Raw genomic sequence first — 22447 nt, 5'->3', positions numbered from 1 at the left:
CCAAAGATATTTGGCCATTGCTACGCTTCTACCTATGTGGCCTGGACTCAGACCCTGATGTAACACCCGGGTCCTCGCCTTGACTTGCAATGTCTACTACTCTTGTACTGGTTGCTCTCATGTCTGTGATCTGTGATGTCTTCCTCTTCTCCCCCTTCCCTTAAATTGAAAGCTGTAAAATAATCAAGCTATGTTCTGACATGTTTATATTGTATCTTGCTGCTGATCTACTCTCTCAATAAAAATATGTTTTAAAAAAAAAGAAAATTTGACAGTCTAGAAATATAGAAACTGAGAGCCCTTTTTGGGTCCAGTCTGTGCAATCTTTCCTCTTCCTTACTAGCGTGTGGAGGAGGGTAAAAAGAAGGTAAAGTGATTTTCTGTGACAGATGGAAATAAGAGACTATCTTAGGCAAGAAGGATGGTTTGACATTTAGAATAACTTTGTCCCTATGGAAAATGGTGTGAGGAGGCTTACAAGAGAGCGCCTGCAACTCACTCATCCTGCGGGCTGACGTTATAGCCACTAACAAAATTGTTTTTAGAGTGAGAAATCTTAATGGGCAAGAATGTAAGACTAAGTTCAAATCCCAGATGAGCGCCTGAAAAGGTGTCGGAGGGTACACATTTGTCAGCCCTTTCAAGAATTGAATGACCAAGGGCATTTTAAAATAGGACACCTCTTCTGAGGAGCGCTTAAGGATAGATAGCGCTGCCAAATATCCTTTTATAGTACCAACTTGGAGCCCCAAATTGGCCAAGTGTAAGAGGAAAGAAAGTACTGTAGGAGTATTACATAAAAATGGATCCACATTCTTATCCCTTAACCAGTTACTGAACTTGTTCCACCAACACCGATACAAGGGTTTTGTTGCTGGCCGCCTGGCCGAAAGCAAGATCTCCATTACGTCATCCAGGAGGTCCCAATCCTTATATCTAAGCCTCTCAGAAACCATGTGTGAAGGCTGAGTGTCATGATCTCTGGATGGAGAACCCGACCTTCCTCTTGCGAGAGAAGATCCTCTCTTTGTGGAAGACGTATTAGAGGGCAGATGGACATGTCCAGAAGGTCCGGGTACCACATCCTCCTGGCCCAATCTGGGGCAATTAGGATCATGGTTTTCCTGAACTTTCTCAACCTCCCGATTACATGAGGACTCACAGGGACTGGAGGAAACGCGTATAGGAGCGGAAATACCCAGTCCACCACAAACGTGTCCCCTAGAGCTCCTCTTGAGGGAAATTCCCTTGAGCAGTACAGTTCGCATTTCCTGTTGACACTGGTCGCAAACATCCACTTGAGGGGTTCCCTAAAGGGCAAAGATCTCTTGAAGGACTTCCTGAGGTAGTTCCCACTTGTGAGACTGTGCTCTGCCAGCTCAGAGCGTCTGCCGCCGTGTTCTTCTCTCCGGCTAGGTGAACTTTCGATAGAGAGATTCCTTCTTGCATTGCCCAGAACCAGAGCTGCATTGCCTCTCTGCACAGTGGTAGTGATCATACTCCTCTTTTCTTGTTGAGGTAGTACATGGCCACTGTTTTGTCCGTCATTATCAGGACATTCCTTCCCTGTACAGAGGGCAGAAAGGCCTTCAGCGCTTGTCTGATTGCCCTCAGCTCCAAAAGGTTGATGTGTAGTTTGGACTCCAATGGAGACCAACGACGGCTGATTGTCAGATCGTTGGCCTGGGCTCCCCACCCCGTGAGTGAGGCGTCCTTCACTACTGTTATCTCCGGCCATGGTTGCCAAAAAGGTTCTCCCTTGAGGATATTTTCCTTGCAAGCCCACCATAGAATATCTTGAGCCACTTTGGCCGGGACTTGCAGAAGATCTGACATCTCCCCCGAAAATTGGGACCAACTTGGGGAAGCTGCTTTCCAACCCATGAAATCAATGACCCTTCCCATGAGGTTCCTATACTCAGGATCTGCATGATGTGCAGGGTCTGGGTATAAGACCCAAATTCCACTTCAGAAGAAGTGTCTAGGCCACTGGCATTTTGAGGACAATTATAAAGATCTGTCATCTTGTATTCGGGTCTATTAACTCTTTAGGAACCACCCTGGCTCCAAACCTAACCCCAGCTGAAGTTACATCCTCTTCAGAAATAGATGTCATAGATCTGAAAAATTCCTGCCTGGGTTGAGGCTGGAAACCCTTATCTGGTAAAGGGGGTGGCACAGACTTAGGCTTGGACAATAGCGTCGACTTTGGCATCGGTATTAAGGAATGCTTTGATAAAGGCGTCGATGGTATGGACGCTGGCTTCGATGCAGTCGAAGTAGGCTTCGACACTGCCAAAGGTATTGACGCCATTTTCATTGGCGGCTTCGACGTTATCGTCGTGGACTGTGTGAAGTCGGATTTCTACTTCGACATTGATACCGCTAGCCCCGATCTATGCACCGGTGGTTTCTTTACATGAAGTGTCGGAGAACTTTCCCCTGATGACACCCTTGACTGTCCGTTGGAAGGATCGATGTCAATGGCCTCGAGTTGAATGTCAGTGCCTAGAGTAGCAAGTACTCATGACTCAGGTGCACCTAAAGGAAAGCAGTGTTCGCAGTGCAGACTTGAATTTCTTGGTGCGCTCCCTGTCAAACACAGGTATTGAGCGTGAGTGCTGTCACAATGCCATAACCAGATCCGCAATGGCTTTGTTACATGGGAGAGCCATCTGCGACAGGGGACGTTTGTCGAGGATATCAGTCAGTTCAAATTTTTACCAACAGCTATTGGGGGACACCAAGGTATTCAGCTGCTATTGCCTTCTCAACAATTTTATAAAGTAGCGCATTCGGATGAATTTACGGTCCGGCATGCTGCATCACATCATCAGAGGATTTGACCAACAGACCAGCATTGTGAAGGTCAATTCTAAGAGGTCTGCTTGCTTTACCAGAAAATCCAGCAGAGGGTCAAGCCCAGACTGATGATATTAACACTGAACGGGATGGAATCCCCTTTCCCATCAAAAATCGAGTGCATCCGTGAAGTACTCAGCCCTCCTCGCTGGGGCGTAGCTCAAGTGATGCGAACGGTTGGAGCCAAAGACATGGTTGCAGCAGTCGACATACTGGTGGCCCCCGGCAGTAACTGTCAAACTCGATGCACCAATCTTCTTTGGATTTGCTGGGACGCAGCTTGAGTGTGTGCTACCCACCTCAATCCCTTCTTACCAGATCCCTCGTGTGTGGTAGTTGGCAGTGCTGCTGATGACAAACCCAAAACCATACTGGTTGCAGCCTTGGCAAACAAATTAAGCATTTGTTGCTTGAATTCTCCCCATTCCTCCAATAATGCCTCCTTAAATGGGTATGGCCTACCTCTCTTGGCTGATCAGTCACTGTCGTCTCGTCTGTGTCTATGCTTCTTTTTCTTGTTGGGAGAAAAGAAAAGAAGTGATGGGACTCACCAAGGGAGTGGGATCATTTCTTCAATGTTTATGGTGTCTGCATTCCCTCTCATCCTCCCCTGGGGTCTGCCCTTCAATTTCGGCCTACAAAGATTTTTCCGCCGAGTGAGTTCAATGGGGCCGGTCCTAACATCAACTTTTGCTGAGCGGTGCCTTAAGGCTTTCGGGTTCATTGACTGACAAAAGCCACATTGCTCCATGTTGTGGTCCACTCCCAGACACCACACAGATGTTGTGTGGGTTGGTGATGAACATCTTGGAGCTGCAGTCTTGGCATCACTTAAAACCTGTCGGTTTTGGGCCCGACATAGTGGCATACGAAAACATGTTTTAGAGAGCTTGTTTCGACCTTGTACTGAGCACGCAGAAAAGAGAAACTGAGGAAGAGGGCATAGTGCATACTGTAGGCATGAGAGCTGACGTGTGATCCGGAGTAGACGAGGAGTGGTGCCCAGATGCACAAGAGCCAAAGAGATGTTGAGCCACACTACACCTCCTGTCATGATTTTCTGAGAACAGTTGGCAATGGACGACATATATCTAGAAACACTTGTGTACAGGCGCGTTATAAATGCCACATAATATCATATATACCTATCCAGATAAGACATTTGTGTGAGGATGCACTCCATTAAATATCTCCCTCCTAGACGCTGGAGAATAATCCATAAAAGGCCATGATGCAAGAAAAAAGAGCCCAGCGGCATGGGAGTGGAGCAGACTCCGGAGAGTGGGCCAGAAAGAGCCATCAGGTGTAGAGTTGCATGCTGAGGAGGTATCTCTGGTGGCTTCAGTAAGTGCTTTGGGACTTGACTACGCCACCAGCATCAAGGCAAAAGCCAATGGCAAAGATGTCAAGCATTTTGACCCTAAATATCTCCCACTGTATCGATGAGGATGACTTAGTGGGTACACAGCCCTATGCAGGTGATGGCTTCTCTGAGGTCTCATAAGCATCCTTGGAAAGGGGGAAGACTGCTTTGCTTCCTCTTGGAAGGAGAATAGAGAAGAGTGATGGCTGCAGACACAGGGAGAGCAGCACCTCTTCCTGTGCATATTCTACTGGTGGTCTTAGCTGAAGGGGCATCACTAAGGGACTGCGACATCTTCGATGTGCAGTCTTTCACTGAAGAGGTTCTGATTCCTTAGTGATGTGCAGGAGGAGGAAGCAGCCCTTCAGCTAAGACGACCAGAAGATCCTTGTAGGTCCCTTATGGAGGCAAGCTATTTTTGTAGAGGCACCCCCGCAGAGGGTCTTAGGATACGCATTGATTGACAGGATCTGCTAACCTCAGTGTTGTGATCCTCCCTAAAGATTCGAAACAGACATTTACGATATGATCAGGGCTTCAAGACCACAGGCTTTAAGGTATGACACAGTAAATTAGCAAAAACTAAAAATAGCAGCATTCCAAGAAGAGTGCCAAGTGCATGAAAAATGGAAATGTACTTATGAGCCATGACTGGCTCACTATATACTTGCCACAACATCACATCCCAAGTGATGGGCGCACAATGTCGCTGGGTGGTGCCGACACAGAGCCACACTGTACCACCTAGTGTCTGAAAAATATCTGAAGACAGCTGGTGCTGTAAAAGATATATATATAATATGACGGATCTGTTGAAGGAATGAATCCATTAGAAACACCCTCCTCCTCTTCAGCCCCCTGGACTCCAATGTCTCGGTGAGGACACAAACTATGTGGAAGGTAAGGGATGGTGGGAAAGATTGGTATTTCCAGATTGGCTCCTAATGTGAAGGAGTAGAAAGTCAGTGGGATCGTTCTGGATCTAACGTGGGCCACATATATATGCAATGTTTAGGTAATAGCATGCAAGATAGTGCTATACAAAAAAGACCATCCTGTGACCTTGCTGGTGCTAATGGGGGCTTCTGCTTTTCAACCTGTCCCTGGAAAGGACTGGGCCATCTTTATTGATTTACTCATGAGAGTCAAGGGGTGGGTAGGCTACATATAGACAAATAGCTACAGCTGTGTCAAACCTTTTAACAATAGCAAAGCATTTTATACTGCTAGATAATCAACAGGTACAAATATTAGACAACCTAACAATATGGAATGTACTAATCATGAAATGGTGAAAGATTGTAAAAACACTGTCAGGATATGAACCTCTGCCTACAGGTCAAATGTTGATGTAGGCAGTAACCGAAGAGCTGTATGAACGAAGATGCAGTTAGGAAAAACTTCAGTGATCTGTCAAGAGATTCAGGAAGACCAGAATTTACTCAGTTTGTGTGGCAGAATATTAGTTTGTGAAGAAGGCAATAACAGCTAGGAAGATCACAACATTCTCCTATAAGAACATCTTAACAACGCAGTGGCAAGCAATAAGTAGCTATTTTTAATAATCTACCACATTTTATACCAAAACAGTACATGTTCAGTCTATGTAGGATGACAACAAGCATGATACAGCAAATGTATGAATGCCTTTACTCAATCGATTTATGTGTAATGAGAGGTGATCAAATGCTTGAACAAAATGGCTACCAAAATTGTATTTGTTCAATTAGAGTAGGAAAAGCAGGAGATGTGCAAAACACAGTAATGTATTTCCTTAATTGGTTTAGTATGTGTATTATGAGTGAATCTGATTTTTAAACAATGTGCCCTGTACTTCCCCCAACAGTATTAACATTGTATATAATTCTTATTAAATCTATTTTTTTAAATTTATTTATTTTTTTACATCGACTTCTTGCGCCATACGACCCAGTCTCACCCTCTGGTGTACCAAATGTCGCTTGTGTGCGAAAGAAGTCAGAAGAAACGGTTCCCCACCTCGGTTGTATATATACAAAAGTATTAATTTCACACAATAACTGCGCCACTGGTTAGTTAAATTCTTTTTTATATAATTATTGTAGTCTTATTGTTCAACTCCCATAGGAGAGCCTTTTGATGACATGTGTTTCGGCACGTCCTGTGCCTTTTTCAAATCTGGGCATATAATGTCTCAATGTAAAACATATTATATGTACGTCTTTTACTTCCTTTAATCAAGTCTCTGACAGCAAAATGTCATAATCTTGAATCCCACCTGTAGAACAGTGTTCTCCTTTCGACAAACGCCTCGCGTGTGGATTCTTTTAAAGGTTACATTTTACTTCCTGAATTAGCAGAAATGTTCAACAACACAACAATACAATTTCTGATGCAAACGTATTGCTGAGTACAGAGCAGTGACAGTGGTTTAGAGTGAGACAAAGGGCATGCTCACAATGGTCAAATGCTGGCCACATATATAAGGAAGACATTTATTTTCAATTTGTTTTCTGAGACCAGAATGATCTTCATGGCAATGATAAGTTATCATTTACAGTTGCAGTTTAAGGTAAATCTCAGTTTCTGGAAATAAAGTGACAGTCAAAAACTTTTCAAATCAATGGTCGCTTGGCATCAGCTAAAAGTCTCCTGAAGCGAGACAAATGTTCCATTTGAAGCTCTTTGTATAAGATGGGATCTTGAGAATTTCTTCAAGATTAGAGTGTCTTTCTGAAATCTGATTCCTGTATACAAGGTCTTATTGATGCTTCATTTCCAAAAAATGAAAACACTACACTCCTTTATCTTCTCCAGTACTAGAAGAAAAAGAAAAAAAATACAAGAAAATTATTATCAATGTTTCATTACTATGAATGCATAAATATTCAAGTTACTAGAGAGTAGAGGGCATCATTTAGAGCAATGCAGTAAAAAAGCAAGACAAACAAAATGACTTAACTCCCAGTAATATTCTTTCTGATGGATGTTCCTCCCGTGGATTCCTAATCTTTGCTATCAATTTCCCAGTGCAGCTAAAATGTTTCAGCCACCAGAGGGGGTGCAGCGAGGCTCTTTGCCAACGTCGGGCATATATATATGGGATACATTACTCACCGTAATCGTATTTCTGATGCTTGTATCTGCTTAGATTCACATGCTGTGCATAGGCCGACATCTAGTGGAAGCTGCGGAGTATTACAGTTTGTTTTTCGAAAGTCGAAAATGGGCGTCGACACAGGCGTGCCAGTAATACTATCCCTAGTGTGACGTCCACTGTACCCAAGATCCCTCACGCGTGTAGGATCCTCAGATTGTATTTTTTCTGACATGAGGAAGCATGAGGAGTAGCGTGAGTACAGATAATCCAAGCAGATAGACAGAAAAGGTAAGACTACAAGCAATCATGCGCCTTCTCTCGGAGGGGAGGAAGGGTGGGTCGCATGTGAATCTAAGCAGATACAAGCATCAGAAATACGATTACGGTGAGTAATGTATCCCTTCTGAGGCTTGTGGAATCTGCTTAGATCACATGCTGTGCATAGATTAGCGAGCAGTACCAGAAGAAGGAGGTGGGATGTGAGAAGGGTCATGAGCAAACAGGTGTCTTAGAACCGCTTGTCCCACTTGTGTATCTGTCTTGGAATGAGTGTCAATGCAGTAATGCTGAGTAAAAGTGTGAATAGAGCTCCAAGTAGCCGCTTTGCAAATGGTGTCGAGGGGAACATTTGCAATGAAAGCCAGAGTGGCACCAATGCCTCTAGTAGAGTGGGCCCTTGGCGTAAAAGGCAGAGTCTTGTCAGAAAGAGAGTAACACAGCTGTATACAGTTGATAATCCACTTCGAGATAGCGCCCTTAGAGACGCGATCCCCCTCTCTGCCTGTAGCTACGGAGACAAACAGTTGATCTGTTTTCCTTAGCGGTCTGGTTTTATTTACATAGTATAGGACCGCCCTACGCACATCTAGGGTGTGTAGTTTCACCTCAGCCGAGCTTTGCGGGTTCTGGAAGAAAGCCGGAAGCTCGATGGACTGGTTTACATGGAACTTGGATATGAATTTAGGTGAGAACCTAGGGTGTGTGCGTAAAACCAGTTTGTCCTTGTGGATAGTAAAGAAAGGATCCTGCACTGACAGAGCCTGAATTTCACTGACCCTTCTTATGGAGGTAATGGCTACTAAGAAGGCCGTTTTATAAGTCAGGTGTTTGAGATTACTTTTATGCATGGGTTCGAATGGGGGTCCCATGAGCTTAGCTAGCACCACGTTGAGGTCCCATCCTGGCGGTGGGTTCGAAATAGGAGGGTGAAGTCTCTTTACTCCTTCCATGAAGGCTTTAACCACTGGTACTTTCCACCACGAGACCTTGTTATGGGATGTGGTGTAAGCCGAGAGGGCTGCCAGGTGTACTTTCAGCGAGTTAAAAACCAACCCTGCATCCAGCAGGTGGAGCATGTATGTCACAACGTTGGAAGGAGTGCAATCAACCGGGTTGATTTGTTTATTCTGGCACCAGATAACGAATCTTTTCCACTTATCAAAGTAACAGTGCCTTGTATTTGGTTTCCTGGACTCCTTAGAATGTCCATACACCTCTGTGGTAATTTGAGATGTCCAAACTCTATGACTTCAGGAGCCATGCTGCTGGGAGTCTGATGGGTTCGCACACCGCCATCCTGCGTAGGTGTGGAAACCATGGTTGTCTCGCCCACATGGGAGCAACTAGGATGAGCGTCATAGATTCCTTGTTCATCTTGTACACCACCTTCCTGATGAGAGGAGTTGGTGGAAAAGCGTACGCAAACATCCCTGACCAGTTCATCCACAGGGCATTCCCTTGGGAGTCCGGCTGGGGGAACCTGGATGCAAATCCTGGGCATTGTTTGTTTTCGCTTGTGGCGAATAGGTCTATAGTGGGGAAACCCCACTGAGAGAAGAGATCTTCTACTACGTCTCTGTGAAGGACCCATTCGTGTTCTTCTGGGAGGGAGTTTCTGCTTAGAGCATCCGCTAGGGAATTGAGCTCCCCTGGAACATGTTGCGATGACAGGAAGATGTTCCGTCTGAGTGCCCATATCCATATTTTCTGGGCAAGCTTGGACAGATTTGGCGAACGAGTCCCCCCTTGCTTGTTCAGATAGAACATGGCTGTCGTGCTGTCCGTCCTGATCTGCACCGACAAGTTCAGTAGATGGGGCTCGAACGCCCTTAGCGCTCGGAATACTGCCAGAAGCTCTAGCAGATTGATGTGGTTCTTGGCTACTGAGTGAGACCAGAGACCCTGAGCTGTGTGGTGGAGATGGTGAGCTCCCCACCCAGTCAGGCATGCATCTGTAGTCACCACGGCTTGTACTTCGGGATCGTAAAAGGGTTTCCCCTTTGCGAGATTCTCTCTTGTCCACCAGTGTAGGCTCTGTACGAGTGTTGGCGAAACGACCACTAGATCGTCCCAATGACCACTTGCCTGAGACCACTGTTTCGCCAACCATTCCTGCATGGGACGCATGCGCAGACGCGCGTGGGGGACCAGGTAAATGCATGACGCCATCATGCCCAGTAACCGCATAGCTTTGCGTACTGTTATCTGTTGACCTGACTGATAATGCGGAATTTGCAGAAGTATATTCCGAATTCTCTCTTCCGAAGGGAAGGTCAATCCTTTCTGAGTATCTAGGATAGCTCCTAGAAACTGTTTTGAGGTGCTTGGCACCAGACTTGACTTTTTCTCGTTGATGGAGAAGCCTAATTCGTGGAGGAGGTCGATAGTCCTCTGAATGTTTGACCTGCAAATTCCTGGGGTTTCCCCCGTTATGAGCCAGTCGTCCAGATAAGGGTACACCGGGATTGCTTCCCTGCGTAGGTGTGCAGCCGCCACCGCCAGTACCTTGGTGAATACCCTTGGTGCTGAAGCTATCCCGAAGGGCAGTACCTTGAATTGGTAGTGGCGACTGTCCACCTTGAAGCGCAAGTACTTTTTGTGCGCTGGGAGCATGGAAATATGAAAATAAGCATCTTTCATATCCAAGGTTGCCATGTAATCCCCCTTTTTTAGGAGGGGGATTACCTCTTGTAGCGTGGTCATACGGAATTTTTGGGGCTTGACATATTTGTTGGCAGGCCGTAAGTCCAATACTGGGCGCATTGTCAAATCTTTCTTTGGCACAAGGAAGTAAGTTGAATAGATACCCTTGTTTACCTGGTGTCCTGGGACGAGTTCTATCGCGTCCTTTTCTAGCAGAATGGCGATCTCCTCGAGAAGGATCCTTTGATGCTCTAGGGAGTGCACTCTTTGTCGTGGAGGATGATTCCGGGGACGCTGCAGTAGTTCTATACAATATCCTGCGGATACTGTTGACAGCACCCATCTGTCTGAGGTGATCCCTTCCCAAGCCTGGGTGAAGGTGGAAATGCGTCCCCCTACTGGGGTTGCGTGGCAAGGGACCCTGAACTGAGCGTCACTGTTTTGGTGGAGGCGTGCCCCCGCCCTTGTTGGGGCTGCCTCTGCCTCTTCCACGACCTCTCTTGTTACCCCTGCCGTAACTCTGGGTAGACTGCTGGTTGTTATTCCATTGTGTACCTTGTCCCTGGGCATAGTTGCCTCTTTGTGAATTTTGGCCGCGTGGGCGACGAAAATTATTGTTCCCCCTCTGGTTAGGGGGTTTGTTGGTAAGCTGGCCAAGGGATTTGAGAGTCTCATATTCATCTTTGGCATTTTTAAGTGCGTCTTCGACCGCTTTCCCAAACAATAGGTCGGGTTCCACTGGCTTGTCTATTAAAGAAGCCTGGGTTTCTGTCTTGAATCCCGACTGCCGTAACCACGCATGTCTCTTGATAACAGTACCTTCTGCTATCAATCTCCCTGCGTTGTCAGCGGCGTCGAAAGTTGCTTTTAAAATGCAACCAGACACGGCTCTCCCCTCTGCCGAGATCCGAGCCAGCTGGCCCTTTAACGGTTCTGGAGCAGAGGCAATGAGCGCCGCGACTTCTTCCCATTGATGGCAATTGTAACTAGCCAACAGGGTGGTGGAATTCGCAATCCTTGCTTGGTAGGCGGACGTTGAGGCTACCTTTCTGCCAAACCCGTAAAGTTTTTTGCTCTCCTTGTCGGGAGGAGCTTCTGATGAAGATAAGGGCGTGCCAGCCCTCTTTCTAGTGTTGGTCACCACTAGGGAATCTGGTTTAAGATGTCCCTTTATATACAGAGGGTCAGACTGGGCTGCCCGGAAAATCTTTTCAATTCTGGGGTTGACAGCTCTGGTGAGGTTAGGATTCACCAGGGAAGGATCTATTCTTCGTTGGATGGATTTGAGGATAGGGATGGTCTGAGCGACCGGTCTTCTCTCTCCTACAAACTCCTCCGCGAAGTCCCTTTCCTCCTGTACACCGTGGGTGTCGATGTGGAAGTGTTCCGCTGCTCGAGCGAGAACCTCGTTAAGGAGGGGCTGGTTATCAACTGGAGAGTCAGTAACTGGGGCTTCGCTTTGTACTGGGGAATCTACTCTGTAAATTTCCTGCTCATCTTCTCCCTCCTCCAGGTCCTCATCCTCTGCATAGTAATCTGTCCCGGTTTGTTCTTCCATAAATGCAAACTCCTGGTCCTCTTCAGGGAAAACTTGTCCCTGATAACTGGGGAGTGGAGTAGAATATGGAGTGGAGTAAGGCTGAACCTTGAAGGGTTCAGGTCTTTCGACCCGGGGCTCTTTACTTAGCGGGATAGGATCGGAGGAGCCTGAGGGTGTGGCCCCTTGAGGGTTATATGAAAGAAAGTGTTCTGGGTTCTTATCATAAAAATCAGCCAAGGAAGACATCCTAGACATAACCCTGTCTATGTCTTCACTGGACCATTCCCTGGAACAGGGTATTACTTTAGCAGGTGATTTATTTTCAAGGGTAGACTTGTGTTTGCTTGTCTGCTTAGGCTTTACAGGGGTGGAAGGCTGTGCTTTCCGCTGTTTCCCCCCTTCTCCGTGCGTGGAAAAATGTTTTCCCTGTCCCTTGGGGGCCCCAGAGACTTTCGACGCCTGGCGTCGAGGGTCTGGAGAGGTATCTGTGTGCTTCGGGCGTGGGGCCTCACTGATGTTAACCGCGGTCTCGGTATCTTGGAGCGCGGCCTGGGGGTGGAAGTCGTCTTCGTCTCCCGACGATCGAACTTCCGTTAGTGTGTGTAGCGAGGCACTCTTGGCAAGAGTGGATGATTGCCTTGCGTCGTGAGGCGATCTCGATCGAGAGCGCCCAGAGGACACCGAGTCGGACCGTTCTTTTTGTGCCTCTTTCCGGGAAGTCGACGTCGTCGAGGTCCGGTTGGTCTTAGTGTGTTTAGTGTGTGTTAGGTGTGTAGCGCTTGCGTCGCCGGGGGTCTTCCCCATAGCCGCCTTGCCGGACGACCTTCCGAGGTCGGGGACCTGCGCTCGTCGGCTGTCTTTCGACGCCGTAATGCCCTCGCCGTCCGAAAGTACGGCGTCGCTGCCATCGCTGAAGGCGCCCTCCGCTGCCATGGCCTCCTGCCTGGCGTGGTGGGCCCAACGCTTTGTCGAACGGTCCTTAAGTGTCTTAGGTTTAAACCTACTACACGCTCTGCAGTTCGCTTCGGGGTGATCCCTCGGCAAGCAGAGATTGCACGTGGCGTGCCTGTCGACCCAAGGGTATTTGCGATTGCACTTGGGGCAGAATTGAAAAGGGGTACCCTCCATACGCACCTTAAGGCAGCGGGCTGCTAAGTGTAGGAATATATATAAATGTAACTATATATCAAGAGTGAAGAGTATGTACCACCCCCCACTCTCCCTACTTGTAAGGGCCGAGGCCAGCGGCCTACTAGGCCCGGGCCGAGGCCAGCGGCCTACCGAGGCCCAGATCCGTCGTGCAGCAGTCGACGGTCGATGACTTCTCCAGCCGTCGTCGAGGTTGAGGGTCGACGTTGGGGTGGGGAAGGGAATGAATAAGAATTAAAATTATAATAACAGCAAAAGTATGGCTAAGGCCAGGGAACTCCGCAAGATGCTTCCGACCAGTATGGCGGAAAAAAACAATCTGAGGATCCTACACGCGTGAGGGATCTTGGGTACAGTGGACGTCACACTAGGGATAGTATTACTGGCACGCCTGTGTCGACGCCCATTTTCGACTTTCGAAAAACAAACTGTAATACTCCGCAGCTTCCACTAGATGTCGGCCTATGCACAGCATGTGATCTAAGCAGATTCCACAAGCCTCAGAAATATATATATATATTCAGTAAAGAATTTTGTTAAAGGGACGTTATGGTTAAGTTGCGCTACTAAAAACCTATGAAATTCAGTGAAAAAACTTTGTTAAAGGGACGTTATGGTTCAAAGTAAAACCGAAAAAACCCTGAAATTCAGCAGTTATGGTAACATAAGTAACCATAACTCGCGCCACCGTGCACTGCTAACACTAACACCCTGGACATCAAAGATGACATCACAAATGTCATTGATGACATCACTGATGACATCACATGGCTGGCTCTCCCTTTTTATCCTTTACTGACATATCGAAGCCACATAGTTTTCTTCAGTAACAGTCAGGAAGTAAAAATTGAAAAGGTACTATATTTGTAGACTTAGGGTCAAATCACATAATATGAAACATATACATAGCGGAAGACACAGGCTTGAAAGAGAGCAATCCTTTCTGTGCATGAAGATAATCATTAGGGTTATCAGCACTTTCTCATAGTTTTATTTTTATTACTCTACCTTCCCTGTATATGCTCATATTTGTATACATTATACTCACTGTCCTTTCCTTTGGGTGCAGTCACATCATGTGATACACATACATATGGTAAGTAGCAGCTTTGAAACAGAGCAATAGTTTCTCTGCATAAAGACAATCAGTTATGTTATGAACTCTGAAATCTGAGCGTGGTGAATGTAAATTTAAAGTCTGCCCCATTTCCCCTTTGAAGGTGGCTCTGAAAAGAGCTGTTTTTTTTGTTTTTTTTTTTACAGATGCTTGACAGACAACTGTTATTTTGCATTTTTTTTCTTGTTTTATTTTCTTACTTTACTCCTAAAATCTTCACATAACCTAAGCAACCCTTACATTCCAAAATAGAAAGGCATTTCCCGTAAAAGATAAAGAAATGCCATCTTCTTTAAAATTAACCGCATTACTGGCATCAATATTCGCATTATTACAGAAGAACATACCAGCTCTAAGCACGAAGGCACACATGCCTCGATTGATGACACACCTAGCAATGTTTTACTGAGGACAAAAAACTGAACTATTGTGACATATTGCCCTATGTAGTAATCCAGAAAAAAATACTTTCGCATTTGGAAGGATCTTCATTACGGCTTGAACCAAGCGTTCCAAATCAGCAAACAAAGTAGGGGCACTGACGTTGCCCAAATGGAAAGCACCATAGTGCAAAACTACCACATGCGGACTGTTCATCGTGGCCATATCCTCACAAACTTGTACAATTCCCTGTACATTGCAATCAGGCACAGTGCTCCACACCACCTCCACTCCTTTCACATCAAAGTTCTTTGCAACATGCCTGCATTGAGCGTACTGTTGTAAACCATACACAAACATATCTTCAAGCACCAACACCCTGACTTTCTCTACTTCTGCCATCTTCATCACACACAGTCTCTTTCAACACAAATCCACAACCTCGACATCTGATTGGCTGATCCGTACAGTCTTCTTTCCATGTTGGATTTCCTGGAAAAACCCGGATGTAGCACGCCCTGTCCACGAACAGCCGCGGAGTCCGTGGACGGCGTCCACTTTACTCTCTGTGCCATTCCCTCATTGCATACAGCTAAGCAATCACACAATATGAATAACGTCCTCAGAACACCCCCATTTTGTGAATTTTCAAACATTTCAGGACAATTATCATTTCATTATTCAACATATTAACATTACAAATATTATACTTTCATCTTGTACTCTACACACAATGCTATGTTTCTCCATTAGTAGCTCAGTATACTAGATAGAATCCCATAATACAATGCTATTTATATCAAGGCATCGTTCAAAGCACAAATAACGGTATGATATTTATTGCAATATCCTTGACACTTTTTTCAAAACATTATAATAAAAATCCCTAGTACACAAATTCCATGAAAAGTACATACACATGTGATGTCATCAGTGATTTCATCAATGACATTTGCAATGTCATCTTTGATGTCCTGGGTGTTAGTCTTAGCAGTGCAGGGTGGTGGCGCGATTTCTTTTTCATAGCTTACCATAACTTGCGATTTTCAGGGGTCTTTCGGCTGTACTTAGAACCATAACGTCCCTTAAACAAACTTTTTTTAATATCACGCAAACAATATACAAACATGGCGTGCAAAAACCAACTTCTACAGATGGCTTTACACAGAATGTTGCAAAGTAAGAATTTATGCTCGTTCATAGTGAAGGTCAGCTGCTTCCATTTTTTTCTCGGGCCCCGGAGAGGCTCACGAAGCGGACTATAAGGTTGTATTGTGTTTTGACCTTGACAGACAGAGATTGTGATGAAAGACTTCTCTTGAAGGAGTGTTCCTAAAACGTAAGAGAAGATAAGGATGACATTTCTGAAACGAAACCACTTTTATATATTATATCACTATGCGAAAGATCGTTCGCACATGCGTAGTCGTATTTTGGGACTGCACTACTCGTAGACAATGGAAATTGCAATTGTACTGTAAGTAACCCTTTAGATTATTTTATACCAAATATAATTACAATAGCGTAGCATTAAAGACCGCTCAAGTTGAACTTGTTCATTGAAAGTGGCATAATGTTTTCTACCGTGCACTATCACCGCCAAATTGATCCCCTGTCGTTTGGAGGGCTCTGAAAAAGGCAGACGACACAGGGTGGGTTAATAGAAATAATTTAACCGGTCTGTAGGCGGTCAAGCGCGCTACTCGCTGTGCCACTACACTGTAGCCTGTCAAGTGGCACAGCGAGTACAACGCTCGCTTTGACATCTGTGCACAGCTTGCTAACGCAAGTTCGAATCCCGGCAAGGCCAAACTCAGCCTATAATCCTTCCGTGGTGGATAAATGAGCACCACACACGTGGTTAATAATAAGCACCGCTTAGATACCTCACGGTTCTTAGCGCTATATGAATGGGAAAATATTATTATTTTATTATTAACATACTCCGTTGCACTATCTTCGATAGCAAATAGTTTCACGCCCTAATAAATAAAATGATGATTTTTAATGAAGATCGGCTGGTGAGACTAATTTATGTTTTTTAAAACAGGTATGTGGCCCCATTTTGCCTATGTCACGATTTACAGACACCAGTGGATGGGGTCTTCAACTGCCTGGTGCAGGTCCAAATATGCAACTTCATGACCCTCACCATTTTATGGGACAATCGCCAAGGACCAATATGCCCTTACGCAGTACTAGCAGCTACAAACAACATACCAACCAATAGGGTGGTCTAATGGCTCGTTGTTGGAGCAACCTTCCGATTATCAGAGCGACCATTTACTGCTTTTATCATAAACCAACAGTCTATCTACCGCAAAGGAACAACGCGTGGCTCAAAATAAACTTTTGCTGATCGACAGCAGAGACAATAGCAAATCGCTGAATATTCACTAAACATTTCATGTGAAATAAATGTACTTTACCAAATGTACAATCCTGCTGTTTACTTTTAAACCACAGATTCATATTCCGAATTGTGGCGCACTGAGTTGTAAGCTGATCTAACACCCTCTGTACCGCAAAGGAACATCGTGTGCCTCAACATGAACTTTTGCGGATCGACAACAAAGACAAATGCAAATTACTGAATATTCTCTAAACATTTGATGTCATATAAATGTACTTTACAAAATTTACAATCTTGCTGTTTGCTTTTAAATCACTGTTTCATATTCCGAATTGTGGCGCGCTGTGTTGTGACATAATATGTGTTGTCTTCCGAGTCCTGTGTAAAGTCACTTAGGACTGCAGAGAACTGGGCCCGTTTGATGACGCACCCTGTAACGTCACGGAGAGAGGCGGGGGATATGATTGCTTTGATAATATCAGGCTTAGGGGCGGGAGATATGAAATTTGACGAGTCGCCACCAAAAACACCTTATTAGCCCAACACAGAGTCGCATAGCTAAAGTGACGAGTGCCCACTGGTGATTTCAAAAGAACTGATGATGGTGTCCTTGGAAAAGAGATGTTCCCGACCAAATCAACTCTATCCAAAACCTCACTCCAAAAACCTTTAACCCTCGAACAATCCCATAACATGTGAATCAAAGTGCCTTCCTCTGTAGAACAACCTCACATACTATCCTCCCTTAAGCCAAATCTGTGCATTTGGAGTCCAAAACAGACGCCCCAAAATCCTCTGTTGAATATATTGTAAATTTAGATCAATTTTCATCCTAACTGGAACCTTCCATAGATCCTCCCAATCCTGCATAGAAATATCTCCACCCAGTTCAGCACACCACATAAGTCGAAGAGCATTCCATGAAGATCTAAATTTCTCTTCTACCGGGAACAACCTCAAATAACTAGACACTGCACGAGGCGCAACTACAATACAACTACACCTTTCTGGTCTTTGTAACAGAGTCAGTAAGCATTTATACTCTCTCAGGAATCAAATCTCTCAACAATCTATATCTCCCCATTTCCCTATTATGTAGCATAAACTTCCGCTTCAGAGACTCAAAAGATATCATACCGTCATCATCCCATATGTCTCTAATAAGTAATATACCCTTGTTCATCCAACTCCTCCAGCATAGCATCTTATTATTGATCTGCAACCGTGGATTCTGCCAAATGGAGGCCTCCCCATAGAAATGAAGTCCCTGCCCTCCACTTACAATCAATGATGTGACTGCATCTTTGGAAGCATGGACAGCCTGCAATGTACTGACCGATTTAGGTAACTTTCCAAGAGAGTACAGTGATTCAATTCGGAAGGGTCTCATCTTAAACTCTTCTATCTGAGCCCAAACTGGAATGTCTGATTCATTCAACGAGAAATAGGATATACATTTTTTAATCAAAAAACTTTGTAGTAATTTTCAATGTTAGGATAACCAAAACCCCCCTCATGTACACTCCTAACCATTAAATACCTGGGTATCCTTGGTTTCCTTGAAACTCCCCATAGAAACTCCTGAAAGACCCTATCCACACGGCCCAAAACGTTTTTCGTAAACCTTAAAGGTAGCGATTAAATAATGTACAGAACCTTAGGTAGGAGCACCATTTTAACCTTTGCCCAGATGGATAAAGAGTCTACTCCACCTACGGAGCATAGTCCTCATGCTTTCCAGAACTTTATCTATATTGAACTCCGCCATACCTTTCACATCTCTAGACAAAAAGACACCTAAATATTTCACCCTACAGTTTTCCCATTTACAATTCCAATCTAATAATCGTCTACACACCTGAGCGTCTCGAGCTGGAAACACAACCGTCTTCTCCCAATTAACTTTATAACCTGAGAGCCCACCAAACTCAGAAATCATATTCTTCAAGATGTTTCCCCCCCTCTACAGGATTACTAAGAACAATAACTATATCATCAGCATACGCCAAAACCTTAACTTCAACAACTATAAAACCGGATAGGCAATCCGACTAACGAATATATGACAAAAATGGCTCAAGAGCCAAATTAAAAAGGTAAGGTGATAGTGGACATCCTTGACGTGTGCCTTTAAATAATCTAAAAGAAGATGAAAGTACCCCATTCACCCAGACCTTTGCACTAATACCCGACTGTAATGCCCCAACAGCATTTATAAATAGGGGACCAAAACCCATCTTAACCAAAGTAAAATTTAAAAAAGCCCAAGCCACATTATCAAATGCCTTCTCAGCGTCAAGAAATATGAAAATCAAATCATCATTTCCTGAGGATGACAAATTCAAAATATCCAAGAGAGTCCTAATATTATCATATCCATGACGTTGCTTCATAAAACCCACTTGAGACCTACCAATTAACAAACCCATATATTTATCCAACCTGGAAGTCAAAATTTTCGTAAATAATTTTGCATCCACATTCAAAAGTGAAATGGGGCGATAATTACAACAATTCGATGCATCTTTCCCCTCCTTGGGGATTACCGTAATCACTGCCTCCCTCATTGAAGGACATAAAACACCCTCCATAAGAAACCGATTATAGAGTTCACATAATTCTGGAGCTAGCTGCTCAGCAAAAGATTGGTAAAACTCAGTCGGCAGTCCATCTGGGCCAGGTGACTTACCAGACTTCATTTTAATAATGGCCTCTATCACCTCTTCCACTAAAATAGGAGCATCCAGAAATTCTCTGGCCTCATCAGACAGACAAGGAACTTCAATCTTATCAAAGAACTCCACCAGATCACTTTCTAACAGCACATGCTCTTCAGAGTACAACAATTCATAATAATTGCGAAAACACTCACCAATATCCTTCCTTTTCACAATAATCCTACCAGACTCATCTTTTATTTTCTGGACAAAAGACCTCTCGCACAAACACTTCAACCTATTCGCAAGCAATTTACCCCCAGAATCCCCTCTCTCCCAGAAGCGTTGTTTAGAATAAAAAGTCCCACGGTCTGCTTGAATCTCAGACTCCAGACGCAACTGCTCATACAACCTTTCCATCTTTAAACGATCCCTCACTGATCCAGTACGAGCATAAGCCGATTGTGATTTACCCAGATCCAGCTCAAGATCCCTCATTTTTGCCTCCCCTTCCTTCCTCACTCTAGATGTCCAAGTAATCAATTCACACCTAGCTGAGGCCTTAAACGCATCCCAAACCATTAAACTATCAGCCGAACCCTTATTTACAGCAAAATAGTCTGACACAAAACCAGAAAGCGATTGTAATGCTTTTTCCTCTTTCAGAACAAATGGTTTTAGCCTCGACCTAGCAGAATCCGGAGAGTGCGGAGCAAGGCACAATCTAACCAAAACTAGAGAATGATCCGAAAGATGCCGCTCACACATTCTAGCTTCGATTATCGTCTCAGCCATATGATCTGATATAAGTAAATAGTCAATCCTTGAAAAGGAATCATGAACCGGAGAGTAAAATGAATACACTACTGTCTTCGGATGCAAGACTCTCCAAGAGTCAATCAAATCAAAGGTATCCACAAAATCACAAAATTCTCTACTAGATCTGTGGCCAGTAAAGGAGCACACCGAAGATCTATCCAATTTGAAGTCCATAACACAATTGAAATCCCCACCTAAAATGATTACTTCTCCCCTCATGTCAGCCAGAAGTTTAGTTACAGTATCGAAAAAGAGACCCCCCACTGCACATGGGCCATAAACTGAGCCGATTGTAAACAGCCTATCTTCAAATTTCAAATCAACTAAAATGACCCGACCTGCATCGTCCATAACTATCTTATCAACACTTACACCCAACCCCCTTCTAACCAAAATTCCAACTCCTCGTGAATTAGTAGAATAACCATTCAACCACACCTTCGTATATCTAGAATTAGTAAGGAGGTTCTCAGTGCCATCCTCAAGGTGTGTCTCTTGAAATAGAACCACATCAATCTTTTCCCTCCATAATCTGGATAGAATTTTTTTCCTTTTAGAAGGACACCTCATACTTTTAACATTCCAAGTACCAATAGTCAATAAGCCCATACTTTAGTCCCCTCTAAAGCAAAAATCAGCAGAATCACCATTCACATGACCTCAATAAAGTGCATTACATCAAAATGATGAACAATAAGCAATTGACAAAGAATAATCGAGTCAGAGCAAAAAACAATACACACCTTGCTAAACAGACAAACAAAACAAAAGACACAAAGATACAAGTAAATTGAACAAAAAAGAGCCCAACAGCGATTGGGCCCACTATGAGTTACAATATATACAAAACTAGACCTATTCATGACCACTCTCCAGAAAGCTGTGCCCAAATTTAAAAGGTATAAACTATCCATCTAGACAGTGCAACAAGTACAAGTCGTGAACGAGTAATATTCCCCCCCAAACAGGAACCTGAGAAAGCCTCAACAAAACCCCAAAAGACCCATCACTCCAAAAATGCTGGCGCTACTATGTATAGAGTCTCAGACAAACTCACCACTGCAAACAAACATTTATCCATCAGCAGCCACTCAAAACAAGCGACCTATGACCAAATCAAGATATATATAAAACAATACAATTTTTTTATCCACGTTTCACCGCGCTGTACACGGTCGACGGCAAATACAAGATGGCGGGCGCCACAGAAAAACTGACGCGCTCCACGCTCCTCGCCGTCCAATCAGCGAGCACGTCGCATGTCCGCGGACATGACGCAAGGCCATGGGCCAATCGGGGTGCTGTCCGTGGAGCGAACAGGGAAGTCCGTCCGCAAAGCGAACACAGATATCTCTAATTTTCTTGCCTTACGTTTTGGTCATTTTATAAAAAACTACTGGATGGATTTACACCAAATTTGCAAAAGCACGATTTCGGGACAAAGACCCTGTTCCTGCTGCAAATTTGGTGTAAATCCGTCCAGCGGTTTGGCCTGTGCCGTGCGCAAAGTTTTTTCCCATTATGTCTATAGGAAAAAACAAAAGTTTTGGGACCCCCCTTATAACTTTGCCCCCCCTAGACCAAACCTCTCCAAACTTTACAAAAAAATTCAGAGTGGGCCATATACTTTTTTTTGCAAAGTTTGGCGAGGATTCGTCCAGAGGGAGCGAAGTTATAAGCCACCCAAAAAATGCTCTTCCTATGGAAACACCAACTTAACCATAACTACATGGACGCTACCGCGTCCATGTAATATATTGTTAAAGGGACGTTATGGTTACAAGTAAAATCGAAAAACCCCTGAAATTCACCAGTTATGGTAAGCTAAGCAACCATAACTCGCGCCACCACCTTGCACTTATCTTAAAATGGCATCAGCTATTGCCATCCATCCTCCCCAAAAGCCACCACCATTGCTGTAATCAAGGAGCATAAGAAACACTGCCCCCTACCTTAGAAATAACACACACACAACGTTGTCCCCTGTCCACCTGCCCCTCCATATTAATGTTTGGTGCCTCTTCCCTCATTTCCCTCAATACCTTTCATTCTTAGCTCTCCTTTACATTTCTCAGTAAAGTAAATAGACTCAATAAGATTTTCCAACATTTCCATTTGCATTTTGTGTTATGCTAATGGGAATATTGTGGCGTTCATCCCCCGTTCCAGGGACTGGAACGGTGGATACTGGCCCAGCAGCCCAAG

The 22447-nt window shown here is 44.5% G+C and overlaps 1 protein-coding gene across 2 annotated transcripts in view; it reads right to left on the bottom strand.

Annotated features, from left to right (window-relative positions):
* Positions 1-5646: 5646 nt before the first annotated feature.
* Positions 5647-22447, bottom strand: part of PIK3C3 (phosphatidylinositol 3-kinase catalytic subunit type 3) — a 1987152-nt gene continuing 1970351 nt past the window's right edge. For both annotated transcript variants that reach the window (XM_069626883.1, XM_069626882.1), the window contains one exon: positions 5647-7023. Coding sequence is in view for 1 of the 2 variants with exons in the window: in XM_069626882.1 (XP_069482983.1) it covers positions 7009-7023 (15 nt within the window). In the remaining variant the exon portion in view is untranslated. The remainder of the gene's footprint in view (positions 7024-22447) is intronic.

Source organism: Ambystoma mexicanum, chromosome 6p, assembly GCF_040938575.1.
Source record: "Ambystoma mexicanum isolate Mex_15411 chromosome 6p, UKY_AmexF1_1, whole genome shotgun sequence".
Lineage (NCBI taxonomy): Eukaryota > Metazoa > Chordata > Amphibia > Caudata > Ambystomatidae > Ambystoma > Ambystoma mexicanum.
The sequence above is the reverse complement of the archived record's forward strand: the minus strand, read 5'-3'. Positions and strand labels throughout refer to the sequence as shown.